General features: G+C 40.4%; 1 protein-coding gene across 2 annotated transcripts in view; it reads left to right on the top strand.

Moving 5' to 3' along the window:
- BMPER (BMP binding endothelial regulator) overlaps nt 1–13,624 on the top strand; it is a 230,076-nt gene extending 216,452 nt beyond the window's left edge. For both annotated transcript variants that reach the window (XM_073238615.1, XM_073238614.1), the window contains exons 14-15: nt 2,225–2,355; nt 12,246–13,624. In XM_073238615.1, coding sequence (XP_073094716.1) covers nt 2,225–2,355; nt 12,246–12,427 — 313 coding nt within the window. In that variant the 3' untranslated portion in view covers nt 12,428–13,624. The remainder of the gene's footprint in view (nt 1–2,224; nt 2,356–12,245) is intronic.
- Nucleotides 13,625–15,982: the final 2,358 nt, after the last annotated feature.

Here is a 15,982-nt window from a genome sequence, read left to right as displayed (position 1 = left end):
GTTGAAATAAAGAGAAAAAAGGAAACAGTCACTAACAAATTAAATTTTGTTTGCTGTGCACACAATTTTAATAAACCCCATGAGATGTTCTTTTAAATCAGAGGATGCATTTCCTTATGTTGAGACCACCTCTTTTCTGTGCAAGTGCTGTCATTGTCCCAGGCCCATCGGGTGGCACTCTGTCCAGGTCGTGGCCATGGGAGCTGTGTGCGAGGAGAAGAGACCACACCCCAGGGGCCAGGAAAGATGAAGCGTGATGAAGCCTGTGGTGGAAGTGAAGGGAAAGCAGGACTGGGTCGGGGCGGCCAAAGATGCTGTGAAGTCCGAGCAGGAATGCAACAGGTGTGGGTTAGTCTGAAGTGAGGACTGAAACAACAAAGGAAATGGTGTTGAGGAAGGTTTATACTTAGACGTTTAGAGGCCCTTTTAAGGACAAGCTTCATTTGTTTTTTCTTGGAAGCCCAGAGGCACCACACAAATTTAAAGCCACAGCTCTGTGTGTCTCATACTGGAAAGGGTTTGCTAGTGGATATGATTTCCCAGGATTTCTGTAATGCAAATGGGAGAAGGTATGAAGAAATATAGCCTTTATTGTTCCAGAGAAGAGAGAGGGTAGTTTTCTGTCCTGTTTATTGCGTCTTAAGTATCAGTCATCGAATAATCTCTCACTCGGTGAAATGGAAGAGGCATTTTAGGTTTCAGATCTGTCCCTCCTCTGTCCCTGTTCATATTTCCCAAGGCTGTGCCATTGCATGTTGGGTTGTAATAACTTTGTAGGTATGTGGTGAGTTTATTGATCCTTTACTATGGTTTCTGTGGTTTAAATCTTGTTCAGAGCAGGCAGTACACCAGCTTCTACACGGAGCTAACCGGTCACTCCTTGTAATCAGGTGTGTAGGCAGCCCAGCACCAAGAGAAAATGCTGGCATATCAACATTGGATGACCATGTCCTCCTGATCACTTTTCGAGAACATCTGAGTTATTTATAATCTTGAATATTGTTTTCTCTGCTTTCAGCCTTGAGTTATATTCTGTTAAGGAATGGTTTTGCTGAACAAGAGTATGAAAAAAATAAGGGCCATTTAGTTTTATTAATCATGGGGGCCTCTTGCATAAATGTTAAGTCAAAATTGTTAGGCAGTGAATTTGCTGTAAGATGAAGATGAGGGTGGTCATGTGGTATGACAAAAAGTGTACTAGTCTCGGGAGATATACTTTAATTTACTCTTTTACTGCTTATTAATGTGACTTTGAGTCCATCTGTTCGTCTGTAAAAAATGACCTCTTCTTTTACAAAACAGGGACTGTGCAATGTCCTATTTAACACTCAGTGACAGACTGCAGGTTGTGAAAGCACTTTATAAACTGTGATATTATATACTAGTGTAAGGTCCTTACTATATCTTTGACAATCAATATGTTTGAAAATTTGTTAGTTTGTATAATGTACATTTCTCTTTCTGTCCTGGGCCATCATTTCCATATTTAAACTTAAGCTACAAAGACTTCGGCTCAATTCACTTTGTGTTCCTGTTCGAATTAGAGGCCTGAAAGTTTTGCTCTTTTGGAATTTGTCACCCCGCATTCTAAAGAATGAGGTTAGGTGTTCCTCAAAGGACTAAGATTCTAAGGTGTTGCCAAAGGGAATCCCAGTAGTATTTCTTCAGAAAGCCATGGATTTATCTTTCATCAAGTTGGTAACTATTTTGATTGTATTATAGTAGAACCCATTATTCTTACATCACTGTTGCTGTTTGCAAATGGCAGCACTTTGACCCGCTATATTCTAAGAGCTGTCTTTCCAACGTTGGAACCTCTATGCATACGTGACAATTTACATCTGAGTTAATTAAAATTAAGTCAAATACAAAATGTGGTTACTCAGTCACAGTAGTTACATTCCAAGTGCTCAGGAGCCTGATTTGAATAGTGGCTATTGATTTGGACAGTGGAGACTGTAGAACATTTCTATCACTGCAGAAAATCCTATTGGTTAGACATGCTCTAGAAGGAAGGGAACCTAATATCAGTGTCTGGAGGTATCCAGTAAGTTTGCATGCATAGTTTTTATACAACTTTTACGTCTCCAACCCCAAATAACTACTTTTAATGGCCAAAGTTCAACATCCACCCACCCGCCCCACTGCATTCTGCAAATCACATTTAGGTCGTTTGATAATTTCACCTTTTAAAATGTTAATTTCTTTCTGTTGGGCTCCTTAGGTCCTGCGTGACAGACATGTGTGAATGTCCAGTCCATAAAAACTGTTACTGTGAGTCATTCCTGGCATATACCAGGGCCTGCCAAAGAGAGGGTGTCAGCGTCCACTGGGAGCCTCAGCAGAGCTGTGCAGGTGAGAAACTGCTGGTGGGTCTATTCATCAGAAGTTCCACACAATACCCAAGATGGCAATAGGAGGGACCTGCTGATGTGATCGGGGCCGCAACCCTCTTGGCCACAGGGAAGTCTCACAGCGGCCCAACTGGATTGCAACTTGATAAAATGCAGGGGCTTCCTACTGGGCAGGATGGAAATCACTTAAGAGAAATGTTTTGTGACAAGCACATTTGAATAATTTAAGGATTTCCACTGTTGCAAAATCCTCCCAGACTCAAGATACCAGCTGGATGTGCTTAGGACATGTACAGTCACGACTGTGGCTTAGGTTTTGTGTGAAGCAAAGAAGATTCAGGGCAATTAGTCATTTAAGGTCTTCAGGATAAGCATGATTTTATTTTATTTTTTGAGACAGAGAGAGATTGTTATACAAACCCTAGCAGAATGTTCTTTTCCCTCTGAGAGAGATTTCTGTAATAGTTGTTACAATTCCTTGATCTCAGGCAAGTTAATTAGCTTATTTGATATATTTAAGATCGATTTCTTTGTTCATCCAAGAAATATTTCTTACAAAGTGGCTAAATACTGGGCATTGTGTTAAGCACTGCGGGTACTTGGAGGACTGTAAAAGATGAAGCCCTTGTCCTTGAGGTGCTTGCAGTCCAATGGGGGAACCAGACAAAAATAATTACTCTATGATGAGTCCTTGCTAAGTATGGTAAGTTTGATGAAGGAAACAAATAGGGCAAATGGAGAGGAAGTGGGTGGCTACTTAGCTGGAGAAGAAGGAGGCTTCTCTGTAGAGGTGATATTTCACCCAGCCCTGAAGTGTTCAAGGGAGTCAGAGCAAACATTCTATGCAGAAGGAACCTATTCGATGGCCCTAATGTAGGCATAAGACCGCATGCTCCCAAAGTAGGAGGGAGCCAGTGTGGTGTGAGCATGGTGGGTAAGGGAGAGAGGGGCACAGCATGAAGTGGGATAGAAGCAGGAGTTGCATCGGGCAGGGCTTTGCAGGGTGTGGGAAAGACTCTAGCTTTTATTCCAAGAGGAATGGAAGCTACTGATGGGCTTTAAGCAAACCTCTTTCTGCTTTTCAGAAATTTCCTTGCATAGGGATTACCATGTAGAGAATAGATTGGATGGGACAAGATTGAAAGCAGATGCCCAGGCAGGAGGAGGTTGTAGTATTTGTGGTGAGAAAATGATGGCAGCTTGGATTAAGATGGAAGCAGTGTACAGGGAGGGAAGAGAGATCTTAGATGTATTTTGGGATTTTACAATAACATCTACTCAGCAGAGTTAGATGCATTTAGTGATATATATGCAAAACTTCTAGAAGAGCATCCCATGTATAGGAGATGCTCAGTCAATAGTAGCTCCTGCTGCTGCTTGCATTTGAGAGAAGATGATGGGTATTTGCCACTTACTTTTAGGCTTCCTTCAAGGCTTGGCAAACATTTTCCTGTAAAGGGCCGTATTTGCCTGGAATGAAGAGACTGGGGTTTGCCAACATCTACACTAATTCTAATAAGCTAAGCTCTGATGTTAGAGAAGAAGGTGGCTCATGGAATTACTAGCTGTAAGATGTCTGTATTGCTGGAGGACAGGAGTAGTGGTCTCTTTGGAAGACAGATCAAGAAGAATTGCCTGAAAGCTGTGTCTTCAGTGTATAGACATCTTTTTCACTGATAACAGTGGGTCTCAGTCTGGCTGGACATTGGGGTAGCTCCAGGAACTTAAAAAATAAGCCAGAAACCTATGCCCACCCCATGACCAGATATCCTGCTTTAATTGGCTGTTATCTTTTAAAGCCTTAGGTAATGCTGACTTGTGACCAGAGCTGAAACCACTGAGTAAATGTGTATGCTTATTTGGGTGGATTTGAGGGAGTAGGATAGGTTTATGGGTGTTTGGGGTTACTAAAGATTCCTCAGGCTGCCTCTTGACACAGTCACTCGCCTGTGTCCATGAAAAGCACCGAAGCCCTTTTACGTGCTTCTGACGTCCTTTTTGGATTTGCTCACTCCTCTGCAAACCCAAGACCAATCTTTATATGAGTTTACTTTCGTTAGTAAGTGCGCCTATCTATCAATGCTGCCCTCTCAGAGGAGCATTGGTTTGTTAAAGATAACTCACAGGAAGGTGGGCTGAGGCTCCTGAAAGGTGAGACCGAGTGGCTCACCTCTTACCTAGTGCATCACGTCGGGGCAGCACAGCCAGGGCAATGTTTTTGAGGGCCTGGAGCCTTTCAGCACATCCTGAATAGTCATAGGTCTCTCTCTATTTTGAGTCCTTCTTCCCTTGAATCTACCAGAAAATGAATAAAATATATGAAGTCAAGCCCCATCCATCCTTCCTGGTGCAATGTAGGGCTCAGCAGAGCTTCATTCATTTTATTAGCTCTGGTTGTGCTGTGGTAAGGATCATATTAGATACAGAGTATATGAATCTTCTCTTCCTGGCCCAGAGCTACACTTAACACCATTTCAGCGCATACATTGCATTTGAGGACTACACATTTCACCCCAGCATCCTGATTTTAGGGGCTGAATTGCAGGATTCTGATGGAAAAGGAATATGGCTCCTGAAAGGTTCCATTTACCACTTAAAATTAGTGGAGCATCCGAGTGAAGTATACCTCCATTGATGTGTGATTGTAGGGGGAGCATTTTATGCACACACATACACACACACACACACACACACGGAATTTCCCCAGATTGATAGTTGGTACATGAGGAATACATTTACAGAGACATGCAGTATGTCTCAGTAGATTCATTTCAGATTCATCTGGAATATTAATGATTATAAGAATATTCTTCACTTGTTTTTAGCTCCCAGATCTTTGGACTTATGATAGCACTTAAGGCCACTTAATACAGAGAAGAGAAGTTTTCCAGGATAAAAAGCTTGGAAGGTGAACAAATAAAAAGCTAGAAAATGAGAAAATTGGGAACCAAACCCAAGTCAATATGTGTTACGGCCTCTAGTTCTTAATCATTATGAGAACACTGACACGTAAGAGCATTGTGGAAAATATATTTAAATATGAGTATATATTTATTTGTATATTTACATAAGCACAACTACTTGATCCAAATTGTTGTTATGTAAATCTTTCCAGTTCGTATTCCTTTGTTCCTTGTCACTGATAAATGTACTTGGTTCCTTCTAACTTTGCTCTAATTGTGCTCCTGTGTCTTACTTTGCCGTCTTTAGCACATTTTCTGCCACCTCCCTGTAGCTGACACTGTCATTGCACTTCCAGTAATACACTTTATAAAGGGAAAAGGTGCCAGGGTATTCACAGTGCTGCATGACTTTCTGTGGCTCCTCAGGTAGTGTGCTGAGTTCTATGAGCAGTTTCTTTCTTGTTTTTCTCTACAAACTCTAGGTGATTCTAGCCCCTTTGTTGCAGCAATTCTGCCCTAATCATACACTCTGAACTTTTCCTTGGCTGACTGGATGCCTCCTGTACATTTACGAGATAAAGTCAGTACTGTGATCTTCAATACCCAGTAGGGGGACGTGAGATGGCTCAGTTCCAGAGGGCACCAAGCCATGCTATTGAACTAACCGATAAAGCCAACACATAGTGCCTTTATGGGTTACCACATAGAGTTACCACATAAATGCTACTTGTACACATTACACAGTAGCTGTTGTGTGCCCCCATGAGAATAAATACATGCTAACCGTAACCACTTTCATGGTTTTCTGGTTTAAAAAAAAAAATTAGTTAACAAAAAGAATGCTTTTTAAATGCCCATATGCAAATCAAATCACATTTGTTTTAAAAAATTATCTTTTGCCTTTTATATAAAAGTTTGGAAAAAAAATGGACTCACAGAAGGGTAAAACAGTTAGTATTACCTTTCTAAGGCCATATAAAAGTTTTGTGAATTTGAAGGCAAATCTAGTCATTTCCTCCCAATTAAAACTCCTCCAACACTCCCCTTCACCAAGGCTTACAGCTCCTGCCGACCTCTCTGCCTCTGGCTCCTGCCACTATCCCTCCTAAAACCCACCCTCCCACCTACCCAACCAGGGGTCCTCCCTTCCCTGACTGAGCCTTGCCAGCTTTTCTGGCCACACCCTGTCTCTACTCCTGCTGCCCTCTGCCTGGGGAAGTCTGCCATTGTCTCTCTGACAATTCCTGCTCACCTTTTCAGACTTAAATGGGGTTTATTCTGAAGTCTTTCTGGATCCCTACCCCACCCTCAGCATTGAATTGATGTTTCTCTCCTACTCCTCCAATGTCCTTTGTTCTCATTGTCTCCTATGGTCCCTCTTGCATTTTATTAAGAATCTGTTTACGTGTCACCTTCACCTATTTGGTTATAAGCCAAGCTTCTGCACCTGGAGGCCAGAGAGGATATCTGATTCACATTTCATTCCCTGGCCTAAGCAAATGCCTGCCATAGAGTAGATACTCTGCAGATGTTTACTGATTTAATTTGAATTAAAATGGAGGTGATTTTTTTATGATGAAAACAGATCCCCTTTTTTTCCCTAGTAGTTCATTTTCTACATTCTACTTTCTGTCTTATATTGTGAGGGAAATATCAATATTCAATAGTCAAAGTAAGATGTCACAGAGGAGCGTTAGTGGTTAGAGCCAGAAGAAAGAATCAGAGACAAATAAACACCGGAGACTTCATGACTATAAGGGAAAAGGAAAGCACAGTGGGAAAGAGAAATACTGTCGAATTTTCATACTATAAAGGGACTTTGCAAGGTATGAAGGGGAGCAAAGTATCTGGAGGGTAAAATGAATTGAAAGAGGCATTCTGGAAGCAACAGAGTAGAAAATGAGCTCAAGTCCAGGCAAATGCAAAGCACACTGGGAAATGGGATGATAGATTGAATGTCATTAAGATGAAATCATCATCCACCAGGCACAAGCATTTACTAAGCAGCTCCTCTGTGCTTGGCCCTGTGCCAGAACCTTGGGTCATGGAAGACAAAGGACTCTGCCCTTAAGAGCCCAGGTCTCCACCGTTCACCCTTCAACCAGGGATGCTTGTCATGGTGACTGCTGGGCCTCACTGCACACTCAGAGCAAAAATCTTCAGGGAATGTGGTTGAGAAATATAGGTACCTTTTAAAAAATCCTTGGGGGACTGTTATGAGCAGCTCTGGTTAAGAACTACCCCTGTATTATAATTGGGGGATTAAAATGAATAAACAAAACACTGTAACATGAAAAGTGCTGTGGGAGGCAGAGGAGGGAAGGGTATCCTGGGGGGAGACTTGGAAAGCTAGGCAGGTGACCTGGGGGGGGTGACATTTGAATTAAGACTTGGGAAATAATGAGATTGAGAAGAGAATCAGAACTGATAATATTTCAGAGCTCTCTGACTGGAAATCAGAGATAATACTGTAGTAGCTGATGGGGAGGGACGGGGAAGAGGGGTGGGGGGAAAAGACAGACAAGACAATGTAAAGGGCAGAGTACTGGAGGTAATTTGAACATTTAGTGCCAGGGAGTACGCAAAGGGAGCCCAAGAGAGGGAAGGTGTTCTCAAGGAGTTGGCAGAACAACCTGGGGGTTCATTCTTATAGGAGAAATGGACAAAAAACAACATTTTATGGAGAGGTCATGAGAGAAGGGGGATTGCCAGCCTACCAGAGGGTATGGTCATCAATGACAAGTTTGGTGAGAGCTGCTTCAGTAGATAAAGTGGCAGGTGAGGCGGACAGGTCGCCCATGATGACTAATTACAGAGAGATTGGATAAAATGACTGCACACTTTTCTATAAAGTTTGAAGGTAAAGGAGACAGGAAATAAGTCTGATAGATTAGAGAATATTTTTTGTTAAAGATGAATGTTGATCTGAAAATATTTCTAATCTTTAGAGGATGAATCCAAGAGAGGAGCAGGTTCATGTACAACAAGGACAGATAACAGACCAAGTTCCTGGAGAAATGGGTCAGAAAACAGGAATGGCAAATCAAAGGATGGGTGCAAGTGAGGAGACAGGGTAGGGAGATGAGGCAAGGGTGCTTGTGCAAATGACCCAAATCCATCAGAGAGAACCGAGTGCTCTGGGATTAGGGAAGACCTCCCATGGGGTTTCAGCGGGAAGATGATGGGAAACAGTAGGAGCTTCCATTGTGTGCCTTTTTCCACTTTGCAAATATTTGTTGCCCTCTCATTTGCTAAAAAGCAGGACTCTCTGCAGTGACTGAGGCATGAATGTGTTAGAAGCATGAATGCTGTTTATAGGACCAGTTCTCAATCCTGGCAGTACATTAAAGTTACCCATGCTGGGAGTATTTTTTTTTTAATTACTGATAACCTGGCACCACCTTCAAAGTTTCTAATTTAATTGGGTTTGAGTGGGATCTAGGCACCACGAAGCTCCCCAGAAATCCTAATTTCCAGCTTGGAACACCATTGGTCTGTAGAAGCGTAACAACACATGGATGCAATTACTGTGTGTGAAAATGATATTCGGTGAGAATGTTTCTAAGTTATTAGGCATGTACAGCATATAGGATATTCTGTTAGCCACTGAAAAGAGAAAAAGGGAACTTTGAAGGGATGAGTGAAAAGCCAAAAGCTTATCAGAGAATCATAAGCTTTGAGTTTTAAAGAAGAGTTATGTTGATCTACCTACTCACTTGTCCGTATATCTATGCAGTCAATCACCCAGCAGGCCTCTGAGTACCTGCTACATATTAAACACCACAGTATCACTGAAAAGAAAGAAAGTAGCCTTTCCATCTAGTATCTTAGATTTATTTGGAGAGGGAGAGAAGAAGGAAACTGATGATTATAATTTCATATTGTAAATGCAGCAGCAGAGGTGGGCAGCAGGAGCTCAGAGTATTCAGTCAAGGGACATTTTATCCAGATGAGAGTGGTGGGAAAAAAGGTTGGTAACTGCGTTTAAAACAAATGAGGATGTGGTGTATGGTGGTGACAGTCGCTGAGTTAAATAATGGCAGCAGTCAAGGCAGAGGACAGGCCTTCAGGACTGGCTGGGCTGCAGGGGGTTCCTAGAATTCTAAAGAATAGAATTAAATTAATGAAAACCGTAAACAACTTAATAAAATGTGTAACATTGTGAAGGTAATGTTAGGGAATGTAGCATTAATGAGTGGTGGCAACCTTTTACTTATCCACTGTATGAGCTGGGGTAAGGCAGAAAACAAATGGTGCAAATTGACTGGAGTAAGTTTAATAGATGGGCTGTTTTAAAAGCAATAAATGAGTGAAGGAAAATGACAAGAAAAAGTCCAGGACCCTGGAAATAAATTGTTTTTACTTGCAATACTCTGACACCAAATATATGGGTTTTTCGCACACCAGCCAATTCTCCAACTTTCTGGAGACCAGCTGGGTGTCCTACAATTTGATTCAATTCTGACACTAACTACAGAGTTAGCATCAAACTCCACAGGTGTAAGGGCTCAGTCCCCCAAGACCCCCCTTACTTCAGACACCAGTTCCAAGTGTTGAGTCCCTAAGCCACCCTCATTTCTGTCCCATTTGCCCACAAAGCAGCAGGAGAGAGGTGTCCTCACAATCCCCCTTCCATTTCAGGTTTATTAATTTGCTAGAATGGCTTACAAAATTCAGGAAAACCACTGGTTGTCACTGGTTTATTATAAAGGATACAAATGCACAGCCAGATGAAGTGACACACAGAACAAGGCCCAGAGGGTCCCAACACAGGAGCTCCTGTCCCAGTGGGGTGAGGATACCACCCTCCCAACACCTCCATGTGTTCACCAGCTCCGAAGTTTTCCAAAACCTCATTAGTCATTTAGGGGTTCTTACAGGGTTTCATTATGTGGGAATGATTGATTAAATCATTGGCCACTGGTGATTAATTCAATACCCAGCCCCATTCCCTTTCCTGGAAATAAGGGCTGGGGGACAGGGCTGGAAGTTCCAACCCCCAGTCATGCTTTGGTCTTTCTGATGAGCAGCCCTCACCCTGAAGCCATCTGTGGACCTCTACCCACTAGTTATGTCATTAGATACAAAAGACACTTACCATTCTGGAGATTCTAAGGACTTTAGAAGCTGAGTGCCAGGAACTGGGGACAAAGGCTAACTATTTATCTTTTATTATATCATACTGTGGCTTATAATATAGAGGCTGTTACCTGAGCCTAGATAGGCCAGGAGGGGTGAGCTATAGAACTTGGGGAGAGAGAGATCTCTGTAGACAAAGAAGGTTACTCGCTAGGAGCAGTGACTTTTGCATGAGGGCTGAAGCAACTGCAGGAGGAAAGGGCTGGGGAATAAGTCCCTGCACCTCCCTCTTCTTTCCTCCACTCTCCTATTCCAAAGGGACGCTTTCTTTTTGCCTCCCTACGTCTATTCTCTTTCCAGCTTTAACTCCTCTACATCCTGTGCTCTTTCAAATCATGAAGCAGTAACTTGTCCTTCCTTTGGTGTATCAGGCAGATGGCTGTATCTTCTACCCTCTACTCACAAAGCATCTTATACAGTGGCTTTATTCAAAACAGACAGTTTGTAACAGTTAATAGTTTAGTTAACAATTGGGATAGGGATAAATATGCCAATGCTTAATATGGAAATCAGAATCTGTATAGAAAAATGGCAATTGTAGAGCCAAATATTATGAAGGTGGTTCCACTGAGATGTTTCTCAGAATTCTGTGTTTCATACAGCTTAGTTTTCTAATAATGCGTAAGGATTTTTGAAAGATAATTACACCATTTTTTTTCATTTGAATTCAACTAATATAATGGGTATTTGAGAAATCTTCATAGACTTTACTTTTGTGGTTCTTATTAACTTGCTATTCATTAGATTTGGTCAAACACAAATGTTCTATGGTAACTCTAAATATATAATTTGAAAGACTCAGAGTAAGGCCCATTCACTTGAAAACCTGTTCTGTTTTTCAGCTTTACAATGACATGATCTTCACCAGGTCTTTTCTATAAACTGCATAAACAACAACAGGGGTGTTCGAACTGATAATCTTCCATTTTATTAATTTTGTTGGGAGCCACTTCAAGTGAAGGTTAGACTGCTGATGGCTTTCTTATTGAGTCCCTCTTCTAAATGCCTGCCTGTGTCAATGTTCCTACTCATGAAAATGAAGGTGGCCTCTTTGATTGTCACTGGAAATAACTCCGATGGAGAAATCTGTGTGTCATAAAACTTCCAGAATGTTTGTAGTATTTTTTCTGACAAATCTATTCATGAATTTTTAGAAACTCCTAGAGTATGTCAAAATCATTTTATTTCTAAGTTAACAAAAATAGGAAATTGGCTATGATTTGACTACATCATCACTTTTACATTCTCTGGCCCAGCCAGCCACTTCCCTCTCCCCAGTTGCACAACTGATTTTTCCTTGTTTGGCTTTACCCTACTCTGGCTCTAATTTGCCTCAAATTGATTAATTCAACACATGATCACTGTGATTAAACTAAGTCACACATTTCCAATATCCTTGGCACATTTTACTTTTCTGCATATTTAAGTATTGTTGTGGTTGCACAAAATATTTCTATTCATCACAGCTCAATAGCATGGGACTACTTGGAGTTAATTTTGCATACTGTGCTCAATAAGTAAATAGCCTTATGGATTTTCTTACAGCTTTACTTACTAATGTATAGTTTGTCCATGTAGGAATAAAAAGCTTTTCATTTATTTGTTTCTGCAGTGCACTGGCCCAGGAGGTAGCTCTTTGATGTTGTCTTTTGTTAGGAGCTGGTGATTCCCAGAGGGTTTGAGGAATGTTGGGTGGTTTTGTTACTCCTTTGTTAAAACACAAAGGTGAACCTGTGCTGAGGAAACGCCTTCACAGGGAGGGACATGGGCCTGCAGAATGGCATCGGGCTGAGGGTGAAATAACATGGCCATTTCTCCATGGCTCACCTTTGTCTCCTTTTTTTTTTAGCCACCCAGTGTAAGCACGGTGCTGTGTATGATACCTGTGGCCCCGGATGTGCCAAGACCTGTGACAACTGGAATGAGATTGGTCCATGCAATAAGCCATGTGTTGCAGGTTGCCACTGTCCAGCAAACTTGGTCCTGCACAAGGGAAGGTGCATCAAGCCAGTCCTTTGTCCTCAGCGGTGACCTTTATTCTGCTCCTTAAGACTTTGAAACCTGGTGTCCTTGATACGGAAGTGGAAGAGCCAATGAAGGACTGCAGTATTTGTGTGCTGATTCTGCAAACACACACACACACAAAGTATATATGTGTACATATATAGATACATAGATATATTCAGAAACATTTCATCATTTATATAAACTATAGGTGGATTATTATATGTATATTTTTTGCTATAAGACATGTATGGTTTCTAGGATCCTAATCTGTATTCCACTGGGTACATTGTATAAATAAACCAGGTGTTTTTAATTTAATAAGGCAGCATGCAGACATATTGGATGGCTTTAACATCACATACATTTGTCATTCTTAGAGAAGTTTTCTAAGAAACCTGAATTGCCTGCCTGCTTTAATTTTAGCTTTGAATCAGGATTTGCAGTTGAGTGGGAAATGTGCTTCTCTGGAGAAGAGCAACTTTGTCTAGGGGTATTTCATGCTTCCAAAGAAAGGAATGTATGCCCGACAGAGATGGCTGGTGATTGGTGACAGTCCCTAATGGTGCATGTAAAGCAAGGGATAGACTGTTAGACTTCATGGGTCATGGTCCAGTAGTATTTCCAAAACTAATCGGCTAGTTGCCAAGAAATATATACTTGTCACTAGAGCACAACCATAGAATCAAATGATTTCTTGCCGTCTTTGAATATTCCTTGAATCTCCTAATTATATATGTGTGTATGATGGATTTGCCCATTTATATGTCACATGTTGATATTACAGAGTGTCTGGTGACATGTTAGTTTTATTGAGCATGAGTAGATCTTTGGAGAAACTGTTGCACCACATATGAAGAATATCCATTTCTCTGAATTTCAGACCAATTTAAGATGGGCAAATCCAAGATGTAAGCCATCTACATTTTGTGACTATTCCATGTATAAAATGAAAGCCTTTAATTATTTCTGGAGGATTCCTATTGACTGTTAATATGTCATAATGATTAGACAGAAAGAAAGTTCTTACTGAACAGTTGCTTTAACATCACTCCAAAGAAAGACCTATGTATTTGCTCTAATTTACTGATAGGTTGCTACTAGTCACAATGTAATTTTCCTGACTTTTGTTGTCAGTTGAATAAATGAAAATGTCAAGAAAACAAAACCCACTGATGTCTAAACATAAAATGTTCTGCATTGTAGTAAATAAAGGGCTTAAGATTCAAAACAATGCATTTTCTATTTCAAGATACACTGTTATACTTTATAAATAAGCTATTGCAACTTCAGATTTGACAATTTTTAAAAGGCTTATTTATATATATTTTATATACCCTACAATACTTTATAAAGAGTACTATTAATAGACAATACCTAATTCCTAAATTTTTGACAGTCAGCATATTGACATTGCTAAGATACTTGCATCCCTTTACGTATACTCATGAGAGCTAAAGGGTTTTTCTTAATTGAAGCATACCTGATATACAATGTTATATTGGTTTCAGGTACATAACATAGCAATTCAACAATTATATGCATTATGAGATGCTCACCATGATAAATTACCATCTGTCACCATACAAAGATAATACAATATTATTGACTATCTTCCCTATGCTGTATTTTCATCCCCACGACTTATTTATTCAATAATCGGAAGTTTGTATCTCTTCATCTCCTTTACCCCTTCTTGCCTGTTCTCCAGCTCCCCTCTGCTATGGAAACTACCATGTCTCCCCAGGCAAGGGAAACAAAAGCAAAACTAAACAAGTGGGACTACATCAAACAAAAAAGCTTCTGGCAGCAGAGGATATCATCAACAAAATAAAAAGGCAACCTGCTGAATGAAAGAATAAATTTACAAATGATATACCTGACAAGGGGCAAAAATCCAGCATATATAAAGAACTCATAAAACTCAACACCAAAAAACCCCCACAAATAATCTGAGTAAAAAAGAGGCAGAGGACTTGAATAGACATTTTTCCAAAGAAGATATACAGATGGCCAACAGACATGTGAAAAGATGCTCAGCATCACTCATCAAGGAAACGCAAAACAAAATCACAATGAGATATCACCTCACACCAGTCAGAATGGCTAGTATCAACAACACAAGAAATAACAAATGCTGACAGAGATGTGGAGAAAAGGGAACTAACTCTTGTGCACTGTTGGTGGGAATATAAATTGGTGTAGCCATTATGGAAAACATTATGGAGGCTCCTCAAAAAATTTAAAATAGGAATGCCATACAACCCAGTAAATCCACTTCTTGGCATATACCCAAAGGAAAAAAAATCACTAATTTGAAAAATATATACATCCATATGTATATTGTAGCATAATTAGCAATAACCAAGATATAGAAGCAACCAAAGTGTCCACTGATACAGATGAATGAATAAAGAAAGTGTAGTACATATACACAATGGAATGTGAAAAAGAATGAAATCTGGCCATTTGAGATAATATGGATGGAACTAGAGAGTATTACACTAATTGAAAGAAGACCGAGAAATACAAATACCATGTGATTCCACTTACATATGGAATGTAAAAAAGTAAAAGAACAAATAAACAAAACAGAAATAGACTCATAAATAAGAAGAACAAACTTAAGAATTGATTCAGATTTTTTTTTACTGGGACATCTGTAGCTGTCTGCATAAACTGAATAAAGTACAGAGTGTAATACTGGCTGGCTGGGGCACCAGGGAACGGGGGTGTTATTGTGCTTGGGTCCAAAACACCTACCCATCTGGGACCCAAGGTAACCAGGTCACTGTTTCAGTGCACTTGAAAAGAGGGCTTTGATGTAGGATACTTGTTCCCTAGGTGTGGTTTCTGACCTTGTCTACATTGTTTAAGCATTTAGGGCCACATTTCGCTTATCTGTAACATAAAGAGGCTGTGTAGTATATGAGCAGGGTTAAGGTATCAGGAAACCTAGATATCCTTGCATAGTGATCTGAAACACCTACAGTTTGCAAATACTTTCACACTTGTAATCTCATTTATTCTCCTTGTTGTACTGAAAGAAGGGATAGGGAAAGTCAGTCACCCTGTCCTGGTTGGTTTCTTTTTGACCCCTTTAGATTAGCTTTAAATTCCTTTCCTTTTCTCTTTGGATTTTCCCTCTATGAAAGAGGGATACAGAAAGGAAATCAATTGTCGATGGTTATTTACTGCTCATGATTCATCCAAAGATTGAGTAACGCTACCCAAAAAGGTTAAAAGCCTCTTTCCCAACATTTTAAATCATGGCTAACCATAGAGGATGAGATGAAGGTTTTTCTTCATGGACCACTTCCATCAAGTTGTGTGGCTTGATTGTAAGTCTGTGTGACATATTCAGGGGTTAGTTTGATTTTGTACATTTTTAAAAATTCCTAATCCTAGAAGAAAGAGAAGGCAGGACAGAGGGTTATTCCAGCCTACTAATCCAAACAGGAAGGTGTCCAGTGGGGAAGAGTGTGGAAATCAGCTGAATGATTGGTTTCCATGTTCTGTTTTGGCCATGAGGTATAGCTGAGTAATGAGTTTGTCTAATGATTGATCAGAATGGAAATGAGT

This window comes from Manis javanica, chromosome 6 (genome assembly GCF_040802235.1).
Source record: "Manis javanica isolate MJ-LG chromosome 6, MJ_LKY, whole genome shotgun sequence".
Classification (NCBI taxonomy): Eukaryota; Metazoa; Chordata; class Mammalia; order Pholidota; family Manidae; genus Manis; species Manis javanica.
This window is presented reverse-complemented; position numbering and strand designations above follow the sequence as displayed.